This window comes from Falco cherrug, chromosome 9 (assembly GCF_023634085.1).
Source record: "Falco cherrug isolate bFalChe1 chromosome 9, bFalChe1.pri, whole genome shotgun sequence".
In the NCBI taxonomy this organism is placed as follows: Eukaryota; Metazoa; Chordata; class Aves; order Falconiformes; family Falconidae; genus Falco; species Falco cherrug.
Window position 1 is genome coordinate 26,384,974 of NC_073705.1, and position 22,228 is coordinate 26,407,201.

The following is a 22,228-nucleotide window of genomic DNA, read 5'->3' on the forward strand; positions in this document are numbered from 1 at the left end:
CAATTTAAACAAAGCCAGTTAGGGCAAGGAAAATTATAATCAAATCTTATTCTTTAGGGCTGAAAAATCCCCAGCTGCAAACCTCACACAGCACTACCCAATTAGCCCCGCAGATTAAACACAGGCAGCTCTAATTTCCTTTGAAATATTAAGAACAGTGACTGTGATGAGAAAGATAGCTAGGGTCTGGTCTGATTGCATGTCCTTAATAGCAGGTATCTGTTACTCCCATCTCTTTTATAACCTATGGCTTTTAAAAAATAAAAATAAATGTAGAGTTCATCTCATTTGCTATACAATCAGATGATAGAATTATCAATCAAAACACTGTATAATTGGTTACCATGAAAACCAATTAATAATCACAACAGAAATTAGTCTCTTTCCTTTTAAGATGGAAATATAGCTTCCTCATATAATTCAGTACCACTGTTAGGTTTTACAGACTACAGCCTCAGATACTGATTCTGTGAGATGGTGAATCCTGCTATGTGAGTACCCTTTGCAAAGATGTGAATCTCCTCAGTTCTTACTGACAATAACCTTGAAGAAATTTATGAGTACTTCCATAGTTTGGGTTGCCCAACACCATAGTGGAGGCACTCAGCACAATGCAGGATGAAACTCTAAGTGCAGTGCCTACAAAAGGGGCATCTCAGATCATGACTGGGGATCTTAGAAACTTTAACAATTAGCTTAGTTACTAACTGAGCAGTAACTTCTATTTTTTTGTTCCCAGAAGTTTGTGTGCATGACTCCACAAGTTCCATCAACTCTTCTTGAAGTTAGAATAAGATCATAGAATCAAAATGCTACTTTTGACACTTCAGAACCCCAAATGTAAGTCACATTTGAATGCAGTGTTTGTAAAGCTTTAAACAATTATGGTATTACTAGAAGTAATGATACAACCAGATAACCTGGAAAAAGTCAGTAATTTGTTTTTCAAATAGGTAAGAAAAACATCCTCCAGACTGACTAACAAAATACAGCAGAAAACAAGCTCCTACCACATAGCCCGTTAAGGATCCATATCAGAATCATCTACTACGTAAGTTATGAACTGAGCTTTTAATCTGTCACTGGTTAACTTTTATCATTCCAACTAACAGTTCCCATTAAAAAAAAACCAACCTCTATTGGCAAGCAACCTTTTTATTTAGGTGGATTGGTTATACTTGACTAAACTTTGATAAGATAATGATTTTCTACCTGAATTTCATAACGTTTAGTGTTTAAACCCCAATGATGATACAAAATGCAAGATACCACAGACAGAGTAATAACATCTGTACTTTATCACAAATGCTCTCAAAGTATCCTAAAAAGCAATAGCAGGAATCATTTAATCCTTCCCCAAAAACTCACCTGCTTCTGAGTGGTACAAAACAGCTGTTAAGACAATGTAAAGTCAGGCAAGAAACCCATTTAGATCAGAAAGTAAACACCATCTTAGTTATTTATATTTAACTTCCCCAACTGATACTGGGAGGGGGAAATTTTAGTGTTGGAAGTAGCTCCCTTCAGTGGAAGCTATCCAGGACACTGTCATTATAACCTTAACATTTTTCAGTGGGTTTTGGCAACATTCAGATTATTTTAATCACAATAAGAAAGGAAGTCGTTGCTCTTACCTGAAGATCTCACAACCAAAAAAACCACCTTACACCTGTCAAAAGTACCTTTATGCATCCTTTATGAACACAATATGTTGAGCATTTTAGTTTGTGTCTTATGAAACACAGCTCATTCAGCACAACAGGTGCTACAACGTCAGGTGATAGGGTTGGAGACTGCACCATGGTACTGCCATTGAAAGAATGGCATCTAGTGACAGCCAGATCTTTTCCTAAAAAATCCTCAATTTCCTCCAAAACTACTTATAGGGAAGTATAAGAACTGAAGTCATCCCCATTCCACATAGTAAGGCTGCCATCAGAGTGATATGGCTGATAGGCTGCCTGCACCTCCTGGCACTTACTTTCAGTTCTGCTGTCTTCTGCTGGATGTCCTGCTTCACCTCTTCAAGCATCACACTTTGCTGCTTGCTCTCTTGCATGAGCTTATTATTTCTCATCTGAAATTGCTTAAGCTCCTTACTAGCTCTTTCATTCAAGATCTGTCAGATTAAAGAAAAATCCTATTAATTCTTTTTAATCTCATTACAATATCTACATATACATGAAGACAGAACCTTCCATCTCCCCAGGAGATAAAAGTTGCTACAGATTGTAGTCTGCTTAAAAACCACTCTTCATTGGTGATGAAATTACTAACATGAAATATGATACATGTTCATATTGACTAGGGGAAATGATAATTTCTAATGAATAACACAGCCAGTGTCATTTTTTTTCTGGGAGCTTAGCAGGTCTCTCTTGCAGGTGATAGATAAATATTTTACTCCTTGTTAGGCATTTGGCAAGCATCACGGTAACACAACTTGCTACATATCATTATGGAAAATGAGTATGAGATTCAAATTGCTTCAATCAGCAGAGGGCACGGGAGCTCTGTTTCTTAAAAAGCAAATCCTACATTAATACGCTGATAACATTTCTCTGTTACATGGCTGGCTGAAACCAGGACACAACCATTTTCTTCTCTAATTTGTCTTCAGTCAAAAGCCCAGAACAGCAGTTTCATGGTTTCTGTGGAGAACATAGACTTCAGTACTGCAGCTGCCAGTCTTTTCTTTCACTTGATGGGACTTCCCCTAACAAATACTACTCCATAAGTGAGGAAAGAACAACCATCATATTTTTCACTTGAAGCATTAATGTGTGATAAACCAATGAAGTCAATATGTACTATGCCCTTAACAAACATTAAAGGAAGAGAAGTGGAATCTCCCTCTTCTGAATGCATGCAGAAGCAAAGACAATGTGAAAACAAGAAATACTGATTCTTGTGTTGCAAATGTCAGGATAACATTGTGTTTAAGGTAACTCTTTATCGAGACTTTGACTTAAGGAGGATGCAGCCTATAGTAGCTGTATCAAACCATCAACACTGTCATGCAAGCAAGGATATTTTACTTGAAATTTCGGTAGCATAAGAGCAGGCATCACAGCCAACTACAATTCAGTTGAGAAACAATAACCCAATGATGCTGCAATGGCTGTGTCACCTTCTCTTGCGTATCTCCACCCTGACTCTTGCACAGTTGGACAGCCTGTGTTTTGGACAGAATTTTTGCAAAAGACAATACAGGGCATCCACAGACACCTTCATGACAGCGCAGGCAACACAGACAGTGCAGTAGTCTGGCTAATTGGTGTAGGCACAGCACTTTATGTGAACTACTGGTTTCCAGGACCATTTGGACAATTGAATATCCTTAAAGTCTGCACTTAGAAAGGTTGAAAGGGACTACAGATAGGAGAAGGAAGAATAGAACAGAACCAGGAATTGTAGATACCCTATTTAAAAACAATGTGACTGTCCTGGCAGATCACGGAGCTCCCCTCAAAAGCTGCATCAAATCAGTGATATTCAGAGAAATAATCAAGTCTTCCCTGTATCTCTTTATGTGAATGATTTTACTAAGACTCTATGTTGACAAAAAATTGTCACAGACCTCTACCTTCACAACTTCAGGGACCTGAAGGGAAGAAAATGACATCAAAATCATAAATTTACAAGACAACTCCCAAACAAGTTTCCTTTAAGGTAGGACTGTCTTACAGTGATGAGATCTTCCCTGCCATTTACTGAAATTGCTTCTCTGAGAGTTTCTCAAAGTCAGGGGAAATGAACTGAAAACCCGAAAATTCAAACACTTGCAGAATGCTACGTTAGGACACTTCCAGATAAAGTTTTTAGAAACAGAATGGGGAAAATCAATCAAAAAGGTTTACAAAGACAGTTCTCTTCCCTTTCACAGAAACTCTTCCACAAGCTTGAGAGGTAGATAAAAATTATTGTGACAGAAAAGAAAGAAAGGGTCGGGGGTAAAATGACTTTACCAATGCCACTACCGTCGATCAGTGGTAAAACTGGCAATATATGTCAGAAGTCCAACCTGGCAATCTCCTGTTACTACCACTAGATCATCCACGCTCTCCACAGACTTTGTCTCATTTGCTATGATCTTTCCAAGATGACCTCTAACAATATCATTGCAATCCACTAGATGAAACCTGCCAGCAAGCTTTACATATTTATTTATTAGTAAAGTAGTATTTATATAGAAATAAATATTTATTAACATTTAAAAATAATCTCCCTCCCCTCCCTCTCTCACCAGGAAAATCCATTTTCTTATTTTGATATCTGACCCTAATCTTAGACCTGATAAATGTAGTGTGCCATTGCATCCTACCTTCTGCTCTTTTAGATGCTGTTCCAATTTCAGTTGTTCCTCTTGGCTCCTCTGTATATATTCTTGTAAATTCTTGATCTCAGCTTGTTTGTTATCCGTTTCAACTAGAAGATTTTTCAGCTGCTTCTCCATTTCTTCCTTCTTTTGAGCTTCTTGTGATGCCTTATTCTGATGCAGCAGGATTTCTTGCTGAAGCTATAATAATAGAGAAGACAAAAGTTTTAAGATCTGCTGCCTTTTATTCAGGAAAACAAGGCCTCTTACCTCTCCTTCTACTATGCCTCATGCTGAAAACAGCAGCTTCTGTACTACCGGACCCACTACTACATGGATTATGCCAGATCTTCTCAGAAGTATGTTCTCAAGTGGTTGAACAAAAAATCCTGCATGAGGGAACTTATTTATTGATGACAAGAATTTCTTAAGCACCAGTCAGCTCACCCACACAGAGGGGTCTGATGCAGACATAAAAGCAGTGGCACAAATGTATTTTCAGTTTTAAGTTGTTTGTAAAGTGGTACTTTCTGAATGCAGCATTAAAACTAATTAGGGCTTGGTGTCGCATTGTGAGGATTTTCATTTTGTTTTTTCTCTCTCACCAGCAGAAACAATTATTGCACTGATATTAAAGGAAAAAGAGAGATGTCAGACCAGCATTCATTTTCACAACTGCTCTCAATCCTTCTGCTCTCGAAGCTCCTCTGTGAGAAAGCTGAAAGAGGTGCTTTCATATTTAATAGACTGTCTTGTGACTTTGGCTCTCTCCCTCCCCAAAAATGTGATGGAGCAGAATCTGCAGAGAGGAGACACAGGGGGTTGATCCACATGGAAATATTCAGTTCAGCCAGGGACCAGCAATTGAAAGATGTTCTTCACTTAAACATTCCTCTCCCTTTGAGCCCACAGATGAAAAGTTGCCAGAACTGTCAGGGTCTTCAACAGGCTTTTCAAAAAGCCATTTTCATTTAAACAGTCTGAAGTGGAGAATAATTTCGTACTGGGAGGACAGGAGGTGGTTACAAGTTCCAAATGCTGTAACAATCCCATAAATTTAAGGGCTGAGGAAGTTAGTATCAGAAGATTCAGTAAGTTTTGGCGGGAGTTTCAATCCTCTCTCTTTTCTCCCATGCCCACAATACTGTCAGAAAAGCAAGGATTTATATTCTCTTGTAATACATTCCCATCCATCTGCTTTAGAAACAGAAACAAGTTCTATGCATGAAACCCAGGCTGATCATTACTTTCCTATTTGTGATTAATAAAAAACTGTAAGCTAAATGCTACTTCTAGTTCTTTTCTGTTCTTTGTGTTCTTTTCTGCTTTTCCTTTCTCCTGTTATCCTGCTCCAGCCCCTATTTATATTTTGCTTTAAATTCTTTATTCCTCATTATTATGTTTTTAGATTTTGATGTATCAGAGTTCAGTATCCCATCTTCCATCCTGTTCTACTTTCTCTCCATTCAGTGGGTATCCTATCGATCCTCAGTCTTCTGTATCTCTAGCTGCCATACACATTTAAAGGAAGCTCTACATATTGATCAGTAAAGAAGAACTGTCTACTCAGATGGTCATAAAAGCAGAGAACCTAACTTAGGAGACAAAAAAAGTAAAGCTGGGATTGAATATGGCTGCTCTCTACAGACACTGGTGAGGTGAAAAATTATTTAAGCTGAAAAACAGTAGGCAGGAATCAGTGTGAAAAAGAAAGTCAGAGGTCTTTAGACATTAGAAAAGTGAGGTTCTGGAAAAGTTTCCCATAAGAGGTAGGGCAGAAAGTAGCCTAATTAGCTTTTAAGTCAGAATTTGATACATTCTTAAAAATGACGGTATGGCATCATATGACAACCAGTGCCAACAGCAAGGGACCTAGCATACGCATTCCAGGTCTATGTTCTAAGTGGTTCTTTGGAGGAATAAGGATGTACAATGCAGAAAAAACCCACACATCTCCAGTATGAAAGATAACTACTATTCAAGCAAAAGAACCTTGACTTCATTCAGGGTATGGGGAAGCTATGGAAGCAGCTGGTATGAGACAATACACTTTGCAAAGGACATAGCCTAGAAGTAGAGAAAAATCATTCACAACAGACTCCTTTCTGAGCACTCCCGAAAATGTTTGAGATGTGAAAGTACAGGTAGTAGCATACTAGTTAAAGGAGATAAATTGCAAGTGTGGAAAATGGTTCAGGACAAAACTTAAAATCACTACCTGGTGATCTGTACAGACCTGTGTAATGGATTGATCTGCCTCATTTTTTGCCTTCTCTGTATCCTGCAGCTGCTCTGTGACTTGAGCTAGACTTTGACGTAACTTCGCAACCTCTGACAACAGTTGGTCTCGCTCCTTTGTTACCCCTTCTTTACGTTTTAGCAAATCCCGGATACTGGAAGCAAGGAAATAATAGTCAAGCAGTGTCACAGGCCATTTCTGTTGTTCCTCCTATGCCAGAGCAAGATCTTTTGTGAGAAACAGGAGTTTAAAAGTCATTTGTTTCATTTTAAACTCCTCTTGGATTAAGGCTCTGCTGGGCAATTGAATTATATGCTCTATCTAGTATGACTGTAGTCTGCATCAACATAGGCAGCTTTAAAAGTTAACCTAGTCCAATAAATCACTCCTTCTTGTTATATCACATCCTCATGGGTCTCAAGAAGCCTTCAGTTTCCCCAAAAGGTAACAGTGAACAAAATTCCTTTTCTGTCCTGTAAAATTACTCGGGGACCAAAAATGTTACATTGTTGTAACCAGTCTCTCTGCAGCTTACCTGACTGGGCACCTAACCAGGTTATGTCATATAATCACCTAATGAAAGAATAAAGCAGAGTCCCTGTTTGGACACATTCACAATCTGAAAGAAAGTCCAAGCGGTGTGGATTCAAGGTCAACCTTAAAAACCAGCCTTATAGTTCTAAAAGACTGTCGGGTTTTCAGCCCCATAGGGCCGAAGGACAAAGGAGTTGTCTGGTCCCATTGCTTTGTCGCTGCACAGAGTATTTAAGCATGGAACTGGAGTGCAATACAGAAGGAACTTATGAAGAAATTGTAAGCAGGCAGGTCTCAGCAGTCTGGGCAGCATCTGGAAACACAGGAGTGAGGTCTTGGCAAAGTAATGGCTCCGGGCTCTTGCAGGAAAATGCAAAAAGCAGCCACCAGAGAGCTAGCTGCCTTCAGGGAGAGTTATACTAGGGAAAGGCTTAATGACCAAGCTTTTAGATCCAGGGAAACCTGTTAACAGGTCCAGAACATTTTAGGGACAAACAGTAGAATAGATTTCTCATGCATCCAGGTGGTTTATGTGCTGGCACATTCCATGGAGGAGAGACACTTGAGCACACTAAAGGCCTTGCTCACAGACCCAAGCCTCGTTTATGCAGCCCGGATATACAGTGCACAGGGAGACGAGCATTCCCCATACATATCCTGAATGCATAATATAAATAAATAACTTAAACAATGTGGAAATTTCAAGCCAGAACTAGCTGGGCCAACCATCGGCAATCTCGACAGAAAGTGCACAGGTCATAGGGTCAATATACTTAATCTCATCTTGGAGTTCACACTTAATATTACAGCATAAGCACAGCCAGAGGACCTGACACAATAAACACTTGCTTTTGGAGGCATTTTGAGCAACTCCTGAGGATCATTATTATTTGCACACTATAGCAGCTAGAGGCTCCATCTGAGACTGGGTCCCTCTATGCATAAGTGTTCAGTAAAAAAAACACACAGTCTTGAAAATGTATAAATATAAAATATAAACAAGAATACAGACAGTGATAATGCCTTATAACAAAGCTGCAAAGAGAAATGAAGTCTCCTGCTTCCTTGACTTATCTACTTGACCCTGCTCCCATCAGATGTAAAAGTGTTGACAGGATCCTATTCTCAGAGTACGTTGAAGTGCTAGTCAGATAAAACAATATGACAGATACTGAGAAAGTGCATAATATTGATTTTTATTTGATCTCTCAGCTTAATCCAATACTGAATGAACTTGCTCAGAGCCTGATTCTGTACTTGCTCACTGCATAAACACATAGACCAATAAATGTGTACTCATGAGAAAAGTAAAAGGCAGAAAAGACCTCTTTTTCTGTTTTCCAGTGGTTTTGTACTATCTAAATAGCTAAACAAGATGTAGAATGATAGATAACCAATCAGGCTTTCCCCCTCCCTGGGGAATACTTACTGGTACTCCTCTCTCAGAGATGGTCCAGATCCTTGTTTCACTAAATTATTTAGGCGCGCGGTTTCCTCTTGCAGTGAATTAATTGTTTCCTTCATTTTCTTTTCCTTTTCATAGGCTGCATCCACCATTTTCCAGGACTTTTCAATCTCCTAGGAACAAAATGGAAAACAATTACATAAATTAAATTGGGTTGAAAATTAACAACAAATTAAAAATCATCTTGCATTTTGGTTAATTAAGAAAATAGATTTTCATGCCTTTTCATGTTTACATTCACAAAAGTTTGTTGCGAATCTTCACCAATTGTCTTTTCTTTTGGACAAGAGCACAGCACACATTCTGAGCCATTCAGGCTATGTCAATTTACACCACAAAAGCTCTAATACATTTTCTTCTACACACAGATCTGAACGTTATCAAATCTCATTCTGTGAGGTTTTGGTTGTGTAAGTCGCACTAATATCTAAAAATTTACTGAAAAATCAGTGCCCACAAAGATACCGTCTACTTAAATATCTCACTTATGAACTTATTAGCTTATTACGACAATGAACATCCCATTTGATTTGGATGAGAAAAAAAGATGTTACTCTGGGCTTTTATCCTTCTTTGTTCATTTTCATCTGGGAGGATCTAGTGTATTTTGATTTTAACTATGTATTTAGAAGAGCCACAATTCTCAAGCCGAATTTCAACACATGGAACTACTTGTCTGCTTGACTCATGTGCCTCTCACAAACCCAGGGTTTGATATCCACAAACAAGATAGGGGAGGAGGGTTCACTTGTATTTTTAACTTCCTCTAGATCTCTCTCCATTGAATCAGATTATTAAGAAGCACACAGCAGGTTTATTCCTTGCCAGGTTCAAACCAAGCTTCTACCAATTCTGGAATCCTGTCCTAAAAAAAAATGCATAAATTCAGAAAGCGACTGGACTGGAAGGAAAGTTCCCCAAGATTCAGTAAATAACGAAGCACTTATTTTGACACTAGAAGTCCCTGGGCTGCAAATCACAGCATGATGTCCTCTCTCTCATGCTCTTTTCTCAGCTGGCTCCTGGTGGAGTACTGGACTTGATGGACTTGTACAAATTTAGACTCCAAGTGTGGCTGTGCAGCTCTGCATTAGTTCTAGGGTCTCCCCAAGCAGAGTCAGACAGAACCATCATTACTTCAAGCCATAATGTCCCTTTCAACTCCCACTTGCATCATATGAAAATGGGAGCATGGAAAAAACAATTAAAAATTGGTCCACAATGAAGAATATCAAATAAGTTATATCAAATTGTTTACAGCAGTTCTTTACTGAAATTAACATCTCTAGTTCTAAAGAAAATCTGTTTAACATTAAACTCAAAATTACACCTATATTATGGTATATTGTTAATATATTTATTGAACTCTTTAAAATCAAATAAATGTAGTACTCAAGCTGCTTACTGCCTAAATTAAAAAAATCAACCTATTGAATTAGCAGAAGTAACAGGCTACCAAAATTTACTAAAAAAATAACACAAAATATAACATCTGTAGCCTCTTGAAACTAGAGAGGGTATACATTTTCATTTTATTTATTCAACTAGTCCGCCTATCCAAATTTGAGAAACCATCTGGAACTTAAAGATCAGGAATGTTTGCTCTTCATTTTTTCCCCCAACTTATTAATAAAGACTTAAACAGTGGGCTTTACTTGTTCAGAAATTCTGAAAGAGATTATAATCAATTAAATTCACTACATACAAACACTATTTTCATTACTTAATAAACTACTTAGTTCAAAATTTAGTTTGAAATTGTGCTTTTCACTTATGTATAAAGCATATTTTAGACGTTTTAAATATTAAGTTAATTTTTACATTTTATATATTTTGAGTTTTAATTTCCATTCAAATGCAGCAATGATCACACATAAAGCATTAAGTATCATCTAGTAAATAATAAATTTTTCATTCATTATTGTCTTACATTAAAATGTTCAGTTATGAAATTTAAATAAGTGCACACTAGGCTGAAATGATGACATGAAGACAGTGTGTCACCTTGACTGGCAAAAAAAGCAAAAAATATAGCTGTAAATAAACATGTTTCAGATTTGCCAACCAGTAAGAGGCAACCAGCCTTTCTCTAGAAAAATGCAAATGGAAAATAAGATTAAAGCTGATTACTTAAAGCTTTCTGCTGGCTGATTAGACTGTGATTAAATTGGTGAATTGAATCATTATGATTGAAGTTCAGGGGGATGGAACTGGCGAATAAAATCAATATGCCCTCTGAGAGGTCTTACTGGCTTCAGCGAGTATTTTGTTCTGGTGAGTATTCGCAAAAGTGATCCCCTGAAGTCAATGAGGCCATTCAGATGAGCAGTGATTTCAGGTCACCCTAAGCTGTGCTTTTTGAACTTTATCTTGCGTTTGATGTGTAAAACCAGTTGTATTGAATTTGTATTGATAAAACTAATTTCTATCAACAAAGTTGGCAGGCACAGATGATGGCCCCATCAAGAAGCAAAATCTAAATAAGAATTTGCTACAGTCTTCAGCATCAGCAAAACTGGGCTTCGTTGCAGTTGTTTCTTGGTTGTGCCCTTTGAACAGCAGATCAACAGATTGCTTCCTTTAACTTCAAAAGTAAAGAGAATAAAATTCTTGATGGTGGAAGCCTTCACTGGAAAAATATGCACGTTATTATTCAGTGAGGAGGGGAACTGAAAAAATGCAGTCTGTCAGTATCACTGGGTAACTGCAGTGTGTGGTTAGGTAGGTAACATGCATTGCAGTCTGTTGTATAAAGACAGAGGTACACTAGATGTTTGCAGTTAGAATAATTAAAAAAAAATCTGGAATTCTGGAAATTGTGAAGCAGAATTCATAAAGTGTGACTGCCTTACTTTATTTTCATTAAATACCCCAGAAGATCACATCAGTTTCACTGCTCAGAAATGGAGAATTACTGAAATGCTTTCTTAGTATATTGCATTGATACCCCTAGAAACTGAAAACTTGTTAATTCCAAGCAGGGGAATACAAGTTCCTGTAAATTCCCCTTCTAGCATTCTTCCAGCGCAGCCTCGTGTATCAGTATCCCTATCAATGAAAAAAAGAATTGTATCCCCTTCATGTTCAGCTTGGGCCTTTGCTGCTTTGATAGGACTGTAAATAGCATACTATTACATACGGTTTATTAAAACTACAAAGCAGAGCACTGAACAACCACCAGACAGTTAACAGCTATTGATTATTATTGACCTGGGTTCTTGAACCACTCATCTGTGTAGTTAGCCTCTGCCCCTAAACAAATCCTACTGATTACAACCAAGCTTCACATGGAGGAAAATTTTTGCTTCTACAACTTTTATTTGTATATGAAACAATGACCTATAAGAGGAAAGCTGCACACTTGCTACCCTTATGACCCATTGAGTCACCAAGATTTATGGCCTTAATTTGAAGCAACCACACCGTTTTTACAGAACAGCCCCACCAGGATTCTCCTATCTTTTATAAATAATGAAACAGTGGAACAGATTATTTAATTTAGTGCTGAAGAATATAATCTTTGCTATTTTAGCACTTGAACTTTCCTCAACACTTGCCTAACACACTTCTTGAATGTTAGCAAAATCGTAGTGAAATACTACAGCTGTAATGGAACTTCCCTTCAGAAAGGAGGATAACATGAAATACGAAGCGTATACCGAACAAAACCCCAAAACATGACAGAAATATTTTAAACAATATTCAAATAATTCCTGAACATTTAAGGGAAAGACTAATTCTCAAAACCAAACTGAAAAAGTATCAGTGCTGTTTACCTGGCTCACAGAACACCACTAGAATTGAAATGTCACGTGTTGTGCATTGCATGTTATTTCCAATAGGGTCATTTTCTCAACCAGCTTTTTCACTACAAAATCTCTTAGCCGGTTCAACAGTAGGTGGTATTGCCAAGCCATATCTTGCCTTCAAATTAGTTGCTGAAATTGGAAAGACTCTTATTTTTCCTACTCTTCCACTCCTCAGTTTTATGACATTACTAAGACAATGTCTCCTCAGCTTGGGAACATCTTGAAAGATTGCCTCTGCTACTGTTTACCCTCCGAGTATTGCCGTGTAATAGCAGAAAATTATAAGGATCATCGCAGTTTGTGACACCCATCTAGCAGGTTTTGATTTGCAGCAGTGAAAAACAAGATTTTCTACACTTAAGAATGCTTTGAGCGGTAACATGAGCTTGCAAGCTGCAGCCATAGGATGACAGCACTGCTACTTAGGGTAATATTTCCTCTGAGTGTATTTTCTTCATAATTCTAAGGACAAGAAACTTCACGGCAAAGAATTTCTATTTCTGTAGTGCTCATGGATCACTCTGAATTATTACACTGAATTTATTTTACTGGGACAAAACACTATTGTAAGGCACGGAGGTTTCTCAACTAAATGCTGAACTAAAGCTTGTGTAGGTACCACAGCCTAAGTTTTTAAACCATCAGAAAGAAAAGAAGTTCAAAATACAGTCTTCTGATCATCTGGCACCTTCAGGTTTCTGGTAGTCAAACCTTGCTGTAAGGCTAAAAACATTGACTGTTTTTAGTGAGTCAAGCACTTTGATTTGACAGAGTTTAAATCAATAAGAACAAAGAACACATCAGAGTAAACTGGTAAAATCACATTGAAATGCTATATAGGACTCCCTTTCAAAAACACTGTGAAACATTTATTTGTATCAGTTGGTCTCAATCCATATTTCAGCAAGTAGATTTTTTTATGTTCTGGCAATACTTAACATCCAAGCAGCCCTTCAAAAATACTAACGAATCAAAAACCGTATTTTAAGTTGAAAACAGGTTATTCTACAGAAGGAAAACTGAAATAAAAACTATTAGTGAGTAGTTGAAAGCTGATGGAATTGGTTTAGTGCAATAAACACAGAATTTGACTAGGACCTGTAAAAATACCAGCCTGAGGAAACAAAGCGATTGGTAGCAAAGCCGGGGTTAAAGAACTGGAGATGCCAGCTCTATACTTAGTCCTCTGGCTAGCTGTCTACATAAAAGGAAGTGTTGTTGCAGATGCTCCTCTTATTACCATGTTTTTCATCAACAATTTCAGATCATACTCAACACTTTACCGTCTTCATTGATGCTATAGTTCCCTGATCCTCTTTAGAAAGCTCTGTGAGCACAGCTACTTTAGACGAATTCACCAGAAGCTCAGCATTCAGCTGCCTGCATTTCTCCATGAGACGCTTCTCATTTTCATGGGACTTCTTCATAACAGTATGGAGCTTCTCATATTCTATTCGATATTTTTCCAGAGTTTTATCAGCCTTAAGTAGATTGATGACATCTTGGAAGCCTTTTTCCAGTGCTTCAAATGCACTTTCTTCTAGATACAGTTTGCCATACTTTTCCTGAATGGAATGAGATACATAATCAACAAACAGGAGGAATTCAACATTTCACTCATGACCCCAGAATATAAAAAAAAAACAATATACTGAGTGTGTAAAAGCTGCTAAGAAATCATGACAAAGTTTTCTGAAATAACAGTTCTCTTGCTATCATATGATATGTACATTGCAGGCTATTTTTCAAACAGATCTCCCCCTATTTTACTGAAATAACTTGTGCTTTAACAGTCAGAATTCCTGTAATTGAGTACCACAACTACTTTAAAGATAGGTCTATAAAACATCACCATTGTGCTAGTGTTTAAAAAAGATATCAACTACTCAAGAAGCCCAGTATTTCAGTCTCAATTTTCCCCAGTTCTCTACACTATAAAGTCTGATTAGTTTATGCCTTCTATGCAGACAGTGCCAGCAAATCACATGCAGATAAGCGTGTCCAAAAGTTCCAGTAATGCCAAAGCAAGCCAATCCTTCTTCTGTAGGAAATGCATGCTACCGTTAAATCTTTAACGGGACATTTTTGATCTAGTGCAGTTCTGACACCAAATTTTGCCAGTTGGGTTGCTGGACACCAAAGTCCACCAATATTTTTCAAAAGGAGCTTAAAATAAGCCTCCATTACAGCCTCCAACAGAACACAATCACACCAAGAAGAGGCAGTATGGCTGCTTCTCAGGAGTTAGCTTCATCTGCTAAGCAGCAAGATAAATCAGCCCACAGGACACTTCCATACTGTCATGGATACATTGCTGCCATTACTCAAGCTTGCTCAAAACTGACTAGAACATCTTTACACTGCAATCTGAAGTCTAGGTATAGCCTCATAATCACATCTCAGAGGTGGACTCACTTGGACAGGAAAACAGCTCTCCTATTAGCACTGGCTGTGGCTGTATGGCAAGCCCCCCTCGCAGAGCAGAGGCGATGAGATGCACACTTCCCACAACCTTAAAAATCTGCCCTCGTATTTCCCCCCCAACGAACGGATTACTATTGCAAAAACGGTTCAGGCTCCTACGCACCGTTTGAACATAAACAGTTTAGAGGTGAGAATTTTCAAAATAATAACAATAATAAAAATATACCTGAGAGCAAAACAACACACTTGTTTCATTGGGTTGGTTGGTTTGTTAGGGTTTTTTTTGGGGGGGGGAGTGGGAAGTACATAAGTGCACCCTACCTGGAAAACCTGAAATTAAAAGGGTAAAAGTAAGCCCTGACGACTTGAAGGTCAGGCCATGCAACGCATGGAGGCAGAGGCACCGGCTCCAAGCCCCCTTCCTGCCAAGGCTCTGATCTGAGGGGTTTTTTTCTGTGTCACAAACTTTGATGGGAACACAGCGAAGGCAACGCTGAGGGCCAGCTCTGGTGGGCGGGCTGCTGCGGCTGGTCTTGGGGGGCTGCATGACGCCTTCGACCCCGCTCTGGCCTGGCCGCACAGCAACAGACCCGGGTCTCTCTGTATTTCACCCTCCTCCCGGGTACCAAACCTTCAGTTCCCATCTCGCTCACGTCTGGGCCCGGTACGGGCACACGGGGGATCACACCTGCGATCTCAAAGCAGCAGGTGCTCCCGACATTTCGGCGTGATGGCCGCCCACGGCCACGCTGCCCAACAGCTCCTACTTTCAACACAGGCTCCAGCGGAGCCCCGCTCACAAAAGTAACTCAACGCAGAAACACCGTCTGTAGGTACACGATGCTGTGGGGCTTATCCTGAGGCGCAGCGCTCGCCCTGCCCGAGCGCCGGGCGGGCCGGGCGGCGGCGGGGGGCTCACCTCAGCCATGCTGCCGACAACGACGCCGACGACGCTGCTGTGGCGACCCGGGCCGCGGCCGCGCGGGGCCCCCCGCTCCGTATCGTAGCAACGGCGCGGGGCGGGGGCGGGGCGGGCGCGCGGGGCGGGGCGGGGCCGTAGGGGCGGTTGGGGGCGGGGGCGGTTGGTGCTGCCGGCGCCGTGTGTCCCCGCTTAAGAGGGGGGGGCCGTGTGTCCTCTTGATCGGGCCACGGGAGCTTGACCCGCACACCCGCGCCCGCCCCCCCGCTGCTCGGGCAGCCTGCTGTGTTCCTCCCAGGACACCTGGCCTTGCCTCCGCGCCCTGCAGCCTTCCTTTTGTGTTTAGCTTTGTCCAGGAGCTCCTTGCTCGTCCATGCAGGCCTCCTGGCATTTTTGCCTGACCTCCTCTTTGTTGGGATGTCATTTTCTTGGGCCCCTCGTCCCTCCAGGGCTTTGTCCCGTGGTAGGCTACCAAGAGATCCCTGAAGAGGCCAAAGCCCGCTCTCCTGAAGCCCAGGGCAGTGAGCCTGCTGTGCACCCCCCTCGCTGCCCTAAGGGCCTTGAACTCCACCATTTCATGGTCACTGGAGCCCAGGCTGCCCTTGAGCTTCACATTCCCCATGAGCTTCTCCTTGTTGGTGAGAGGCAGGTCCAGTATAGCACCTCGCCTTGTTGGCTCCTGTATCACTTGGAGAAGGAAGTTATCACCAATACAATCCAGGAACCTACTGGATTGCTTATGCCCTGCTGTGTTGTCCCTCCAAGAGATGTTGGGGTAGATGAAGTCTCCCACAAGGACCAGGGCCTTTGAGTGTGAAGCTTCTCCTGTCTGTCTATAGAGGGCCTCACCTGCCCAGCCTTCCTGCTTGGGCAGCCTGTAGCAGACCCCACTACAACAGCACTGGTCCCTGCCCTCCCTTTAACTCTGACCCATAAGCTCTCAGTCAGCTCCTCGTCTGTCCCCAGGCAGAGCTCCATGGGTCTCCAGCCAGTCACTGACACAGAGAGCAACATCCCCTCCTTGCCTCCTCTACAAGTGCTTCCCAATGTGCTTCCCAATGAGCCTGTACCCTTCTATTCCATCACTCTAGTCGTAGGAGCCATCCCACCACGCCTCCATGATGCAAATAAGATCACAGCCCTGCAGGGGCTATTTATGCAGTTTTGAGGCACAAACTACATTTGGAGCCTGGCTGCTGCCGTTGCATTGCACCTGATTATTCACTCTAGCTTGTCTGTGCCTGTGAATGAACCCGTACAAACCATGCTGCAGAACAAGGGAACGCGGGACCGTGGCTCTGCCCTTTCAGAGCTGTGCCAAGCAGCACTTGCTGCTGTGTACTCCACTCCCAGCCACCCCTTGAAACAGTTGTTTTTATCTGCATGAGGTCACAAATTGTTTCATCTGATAGCTTTTTAGGGCAGGGAATGGATTGTACAATGTATACACTCCCTAGCAGAATGGATGTTGGTTATGACCTTAAAGTACCACTTGAAACTAATAATTACGATGGAAAACGTCTCTTCCTGGTTTAATGAAGCCTGAATTGTAGCACTTCGTTTTACTGATTACGTGGCAAAATAGGCAATTTCAAATGGATGCTTTCAAATGGTCTGATTTTACTATTAGAACTGGAAAATATACATTTTATAATGTATTTTCTATATATATGACTTAATTTGCAAATTATCTCACACACTGAAACATAGTTTCAATAATTTCAAAGCACACTTTAATAAAAAAATCAATAAAGTTCCTTCTCTAAGTTTTGCACTCTTCTTTTTCCTCGTTTTCTTTTGTACTGATGTTTCTTACAGAGTAAAATTACCAGGAAAAGGTAAACCCCTTGATTCTAGGATTTCAGATTCTCAAGAGGACCAAACTTTTAGATCCTTAAAAGAAAACAGCTGTATGTGTAAAGAAACAAAACAAGGTCGGATTTTAATTTTGTTAGCACAATACTGCTGGAGGAAGGGGATATGGTCTAGAATGTAAAAAAAAAAATATGATAAAAAAACCTTAACATTTACATCTTAAATATATAACCTTGATATTTATTATACTCTTTCTTATGGCTTTAACAAATATAACCTTGATATTTATTATACTCTTTCTTATGGCTTTAACAACAAATCAGGAGTGGAAACTTACAAAGGGAGGTAGTTACCTTTGTGCTTTTGGTTCATGCTTGCACTTGTGGGTAACAGCATAAAATGTGTCCTCAAATGACAGCCGTTTATTGAGGCATTCCCAGGAACTTTCTGATCCACTTGAAGATCCCCCCGTTCATTGCAGGGGGTGGGGTGAACTAGATGAGCTTTAAAGGTCCAACCCAGACAATTCTATGATTCTGTTCTATGTTTTTCAAACTTCTGGTGATTTGAGTCTTGTGAGACCCTCTAAGGATGACTGTATAGGCTGGTCTTCATAACAAGTGCCATTTGAGTGAAATTCATTCAAATTTGACAAGTTCACCATCACGGTAGCTGCACCACTAACTGCAGCGCAAGCATCGTAGGGTGACTGCGTTAGGAGCCCGTGATAACTCATTCTGAGGTGTATTCTTGATAAGCTAGCCACCATGCCTTAAAACGTCACAACTCATAGCACACAGTTTTAAGTGCGACCACAACACACATCTGTGACAAGATTCAAACACTTACTTTGAAATAATTCTGCAGCAAGCCTACAGAATGCCTCAACAGGTTCGTGACCAAGGAGCTGGTGCAACACTCAATAGGACATCTGTGTTTCCAACCTTAGCAAGAATTTCCTGTAGCTTGGGACCACCCACTTAAAATTTCCTCTACTTTATATTCATCAGTAAAGCAGAAATAACCATATCTGCCATCCTGCAATAGTGTTGTGCTGTCACGGCTGTAAACGATGCACTCATATCATAGAGTGAACCTCTAGACAAGGTGGAGCTCTTGAAGTGGGATCACTTTATAACACTCCCTTTTAAGCTGAGCCAATGTTTCCAGCTCTGGGAAAACCTTTCTGCTAGTAAGAGCAAAAATCTCCCACAGCCACAGAAGAAGAAGAAAAAAATCACCTTAAATAAAAATAAATAAATCCGGCACAAACCAGACCCAGAATGTTTCAGTTCATTGAAAAGATTGTTACTTATTTCGCTGAATATCTGACTTTGTTCAGGAGACACCTGTACTATATGGTAAATAAGCAGAATCACCTGTTTCACCAGCTGCATGAAAGAGAGTTTTGCATCAGTGGGGTGTGTTTGTGTGGGTACAGAAAGGGTTACTAGGGAAGAAGTGCTTGCTCACTGATTTATTTGAGGTCACAACCCTCAGGCAGTTAATTTAATGCATGTTTTAAAGTGTAGTGGCACGAAAATGGTAAGCCATCGCTTCCTGAGTGTAAGGACTGATGGGCTACCGCAGAGATACAAATAAATGGAATAAAATCTCATCCTGACATCAGCCAGGAGAACGTAAGCAATTTGGGGCAGGGACCATGACATTACATGTCTATTGAAAAGTGGAAAATGAACCTGTAGACACTGGAAAGTAACGATAAAAATTGATAAAGCAGAGCCAAAGGGAGGGGGTGGGGTAGGTGTGAAGTACGTTGCCAGCCCCAGCACGCTGCGCAGGGACGACCCTCGCTAGGTGGCACTGCGCCACCACAGCCGTTCGGTACACTGCCCCCCGCGCGCCAGCCACCTCCGACCCTGACAAGCTTTTCTGGCTTAGACGCGTGTTACAAATACTAATTAACACATGGAGACATAATGGTGGGGTGAACACGTGTTCATGGATGAGGTCCTGTATCTGCATACCATTTTGCTCAATTGACTGAGATAATATCATCAATGGGAGACTGCCACTAAGGAAAGCAAAACTTGTCTAACGATTTACTCATGTTAAAATATTGTTTTATACACGTTACAAACACGTTACATAAATATTATTTATGTAACTGCAAGACTTGTAATTACCCCAGCGATATGGAAATCCATCACAACCTCGTGTCCTCAAACACTAGTGACACTACAGACGCTGTCAGGGGGCTGACATCCTGGGATGTCATACCCTGGAAACCAGTTTGCCTTTCAGAGTTACATCAGGTTTGCACTATTAAAAGGAACAAGAGCTTACTAAAAAAACTTATTTTACTCCAGTGACAAGGAAACGCTATGCGGTCCTCAATTGCTTAATTATCTAACTGATATTTTTACTATATTCCCTTTGAATGTCCTCTCCTCCTGTTATTTTCAAGCTAAATGATAGTCTTACAATGTGAACAGTTGTTCAGTTTAAATTGGATTGAGGTTTTCTACTTTGTTCATAAAGATCACGCAGCAGATCTCAAATAGCAGTAACCTTTGATCATGTTTGGCACTGGAGTTGAGCCAATGATCTCAAGAGGAGGAAACATTACCATTTTCATGGAAAGTTAAATCATGGAGATGTTTTGATTAATAGAAACACTCAAAAAAGGAGCTCATTTAGTTCTGAGACAGAAGCTAAAGCTGACAAGCAGTCTGGGTATAATGTACAATTACATGCTCTACATAAAAACTAAAGTAGATTACAATTATGGAAAGCAATTAAAATTAAGTCAATAATCCCAGAACTAAGATGAACTTGCCATTCCCCAGCATGGTTTGAAACTGCAAAACAGTTTTCTGTCTCAGTTTTTTCTCCCAGTTCTGCAACTAGGATTATGTTGGCCTGCCACGCTTTAGAAAGTTCCTCTCTTCTACCCTTCTCCAAGCCAGAAGGGGATTCTCCAAGATTGCTGGAGGAAAGCAATGCTTTGTGAATCCCCATCACCGCCCACTGCAGGCTCTGAGCACCACCAATATTACGGTTTATGCTACCAAACTGACCTACAGCTTTGGCGAGTGACATGGCAGGAACTCTTCCTCCTACATATTTGGAGGAACAGTCTGGTAGAAGTGACCTCCTTCCATCCTGGCTGCCAAGCACCATCATCTCCAGAGAGGCTATGAAGAAAATCCTACAAGGTAACACAAACACACTTGGCCCTGCACAGCACTCAGGTTTCCATCACCTGCTTACCAGTTCTGACCCATGGCTTTTTAAAAAAAAAAAAAAAAAATAAAAAATTCAAGCATGAACCTTTGAGCGTATTTAAAAATTAGTTTCAAATACGTCCAGAGTTATCATGTGTTCATTAGCAGCAACAACTTCCCCCCGTGCCTTCCAACAGCCTTTCAGTTCCAGCAGCAGAATCCAGGCCCTAATCTCTGATTCCTGCTCCCCTCATATTTTATTCTTCAGCCTTTTAATTCTCAACCACCAAATCTTTCCCTAGCTGAAAATCTGTCTGGCATTTTTCACTACTTGATGCTTGAGTCCTCTGGGAGGAAGAAGCTATTAAAAGACATCTTAATACCCTGGAAAGGCCACCGAAATCACAGAGATTTAAGACGTTTATAATCAGGGGTAAGAGGGTAGATGAGGACACCATACGGTGAGCTGCGAGGAGGTGACCCCATCTCCCTGCGCATTTCCTTGCAGGGTAGCTAAAGGTGTGAAATATTCCTGGCTGGAACTGAGTCTGCCTTTCCCTTCTCCCGGTGGTCTGCTCCTGCTCTGCTGGGTCACATTGAGCTGTGCCTGTTCCAATACTGTCCTGCCGCAGTCTCCTTTAGGCTTACGCACACACTTGCAGTATGAAAGGCAGGGCTCCAGCAAGGCCTGGCTGGAACAAGATTATCATTCCCGCTTTCTCTGAGTTAAGTGTTAACGTGATCCCTCTGTGTGCTCCAGCTTGGCAGCTCCCTCCTGAGTTCCTTGTGAAGGTGACAGCTGGAAGCTGTGTGCAAACCTGTTTCACTGCTGCATACCCATGGCTTCTCTATTGTATCCCTGTTCTCTCTTTGTAGATCTTGCAAGGTGATGGGTTTTGGTTTGTTTTGTCTTGTTTTTCATTTACTGCTTGTAATAGTTTAAGAAAATACTGTTATTTTTGTAATGGATTAGGGATACTAGTGGAAAGAATAAAATAATTCCTCTGCCTCCTAACATGTCCAAAAGCAGCTGAGAAAGATACCTAGAATTTAACTCTCAGCACAAATCTTGCTCTTGCCCTGCTCCTGCTGCTGGGATCTCAAAAGTCCATTTTAGAAATAATATTATTATATCCAATTCCTGCTGCGGTAGCAGCCATGTCACAGAGCCACAGGTTCTGTCTCTGTGTGAGGAACTGTGGCATGGTTACTCCACTGATCACAGCTTCAGGTCCTGCCCAACATCTGAGTAAGGATAGCGGAGCTTGGCTCATTATCAAATAAATTACTACCTTTAGCAAGATAATGATCTTAAGCCATCTGCAGTGCAGTAATACTCAAACAATGAATCATGTGCCGGTGTTGTCAGGATATGTGCTTCTAATTTTCCCTCCTCCTCTTTCAAACTGCTGAAATGCATCAAAAACCCTTGTACAAATCAAATAAATGTGTCTTGGTTTGACTTTTCCATTTACATGTATTGTATTGTTATCATAATTTTATACCATCTGAGTTAG

The 22,228-nt window shown here is 40.6% G+C and overlaps 1 protein-coding gene across 1 annotated transcript in view; it reads right to left on the reverse strand.

Annotated features, from left to right (window-relative positions):
* CFAP58 (cilia and flagella associated protein 58) overlaps positions 1–15,778 on the reverse strand; it is a 60,632-nt gene extending 44,854 nt beyond the window's left edge. Inside the window, exons 1-6 of the mRNA XM_055721310.1 lie at positions 15,709–15,778; positions 13,649–13,930; positions 8,521–8,669; positions 6,555–6,711; positions 4,325–4,519; positions 1,982–2,119 (exon numbers count right to left, since the gene is read on the reverse strand). Of these exons, the coding sequence (XP_055577285.1) occupies positions 1,982–2,119; positions 4,325–4,519; positions 6,555–6,711; positions 8,521–8,669; positions 13,649–13,930; positions 15,709–15,717 (930 nt within the window). The 5' untranslated portion in view covers positions 15,718–15,778. The remainder of the gene's footprint in view (positions 1–1,981; positions 2,120–4,324; positions 4,520–6,554; positions 6,712–8,520; positions 8,670–13,648; positions 13,931–15,708) is intronic.
* Between the last annotated feature and the right edge of the window lie 6,450 nt (positions 15,779–22,228).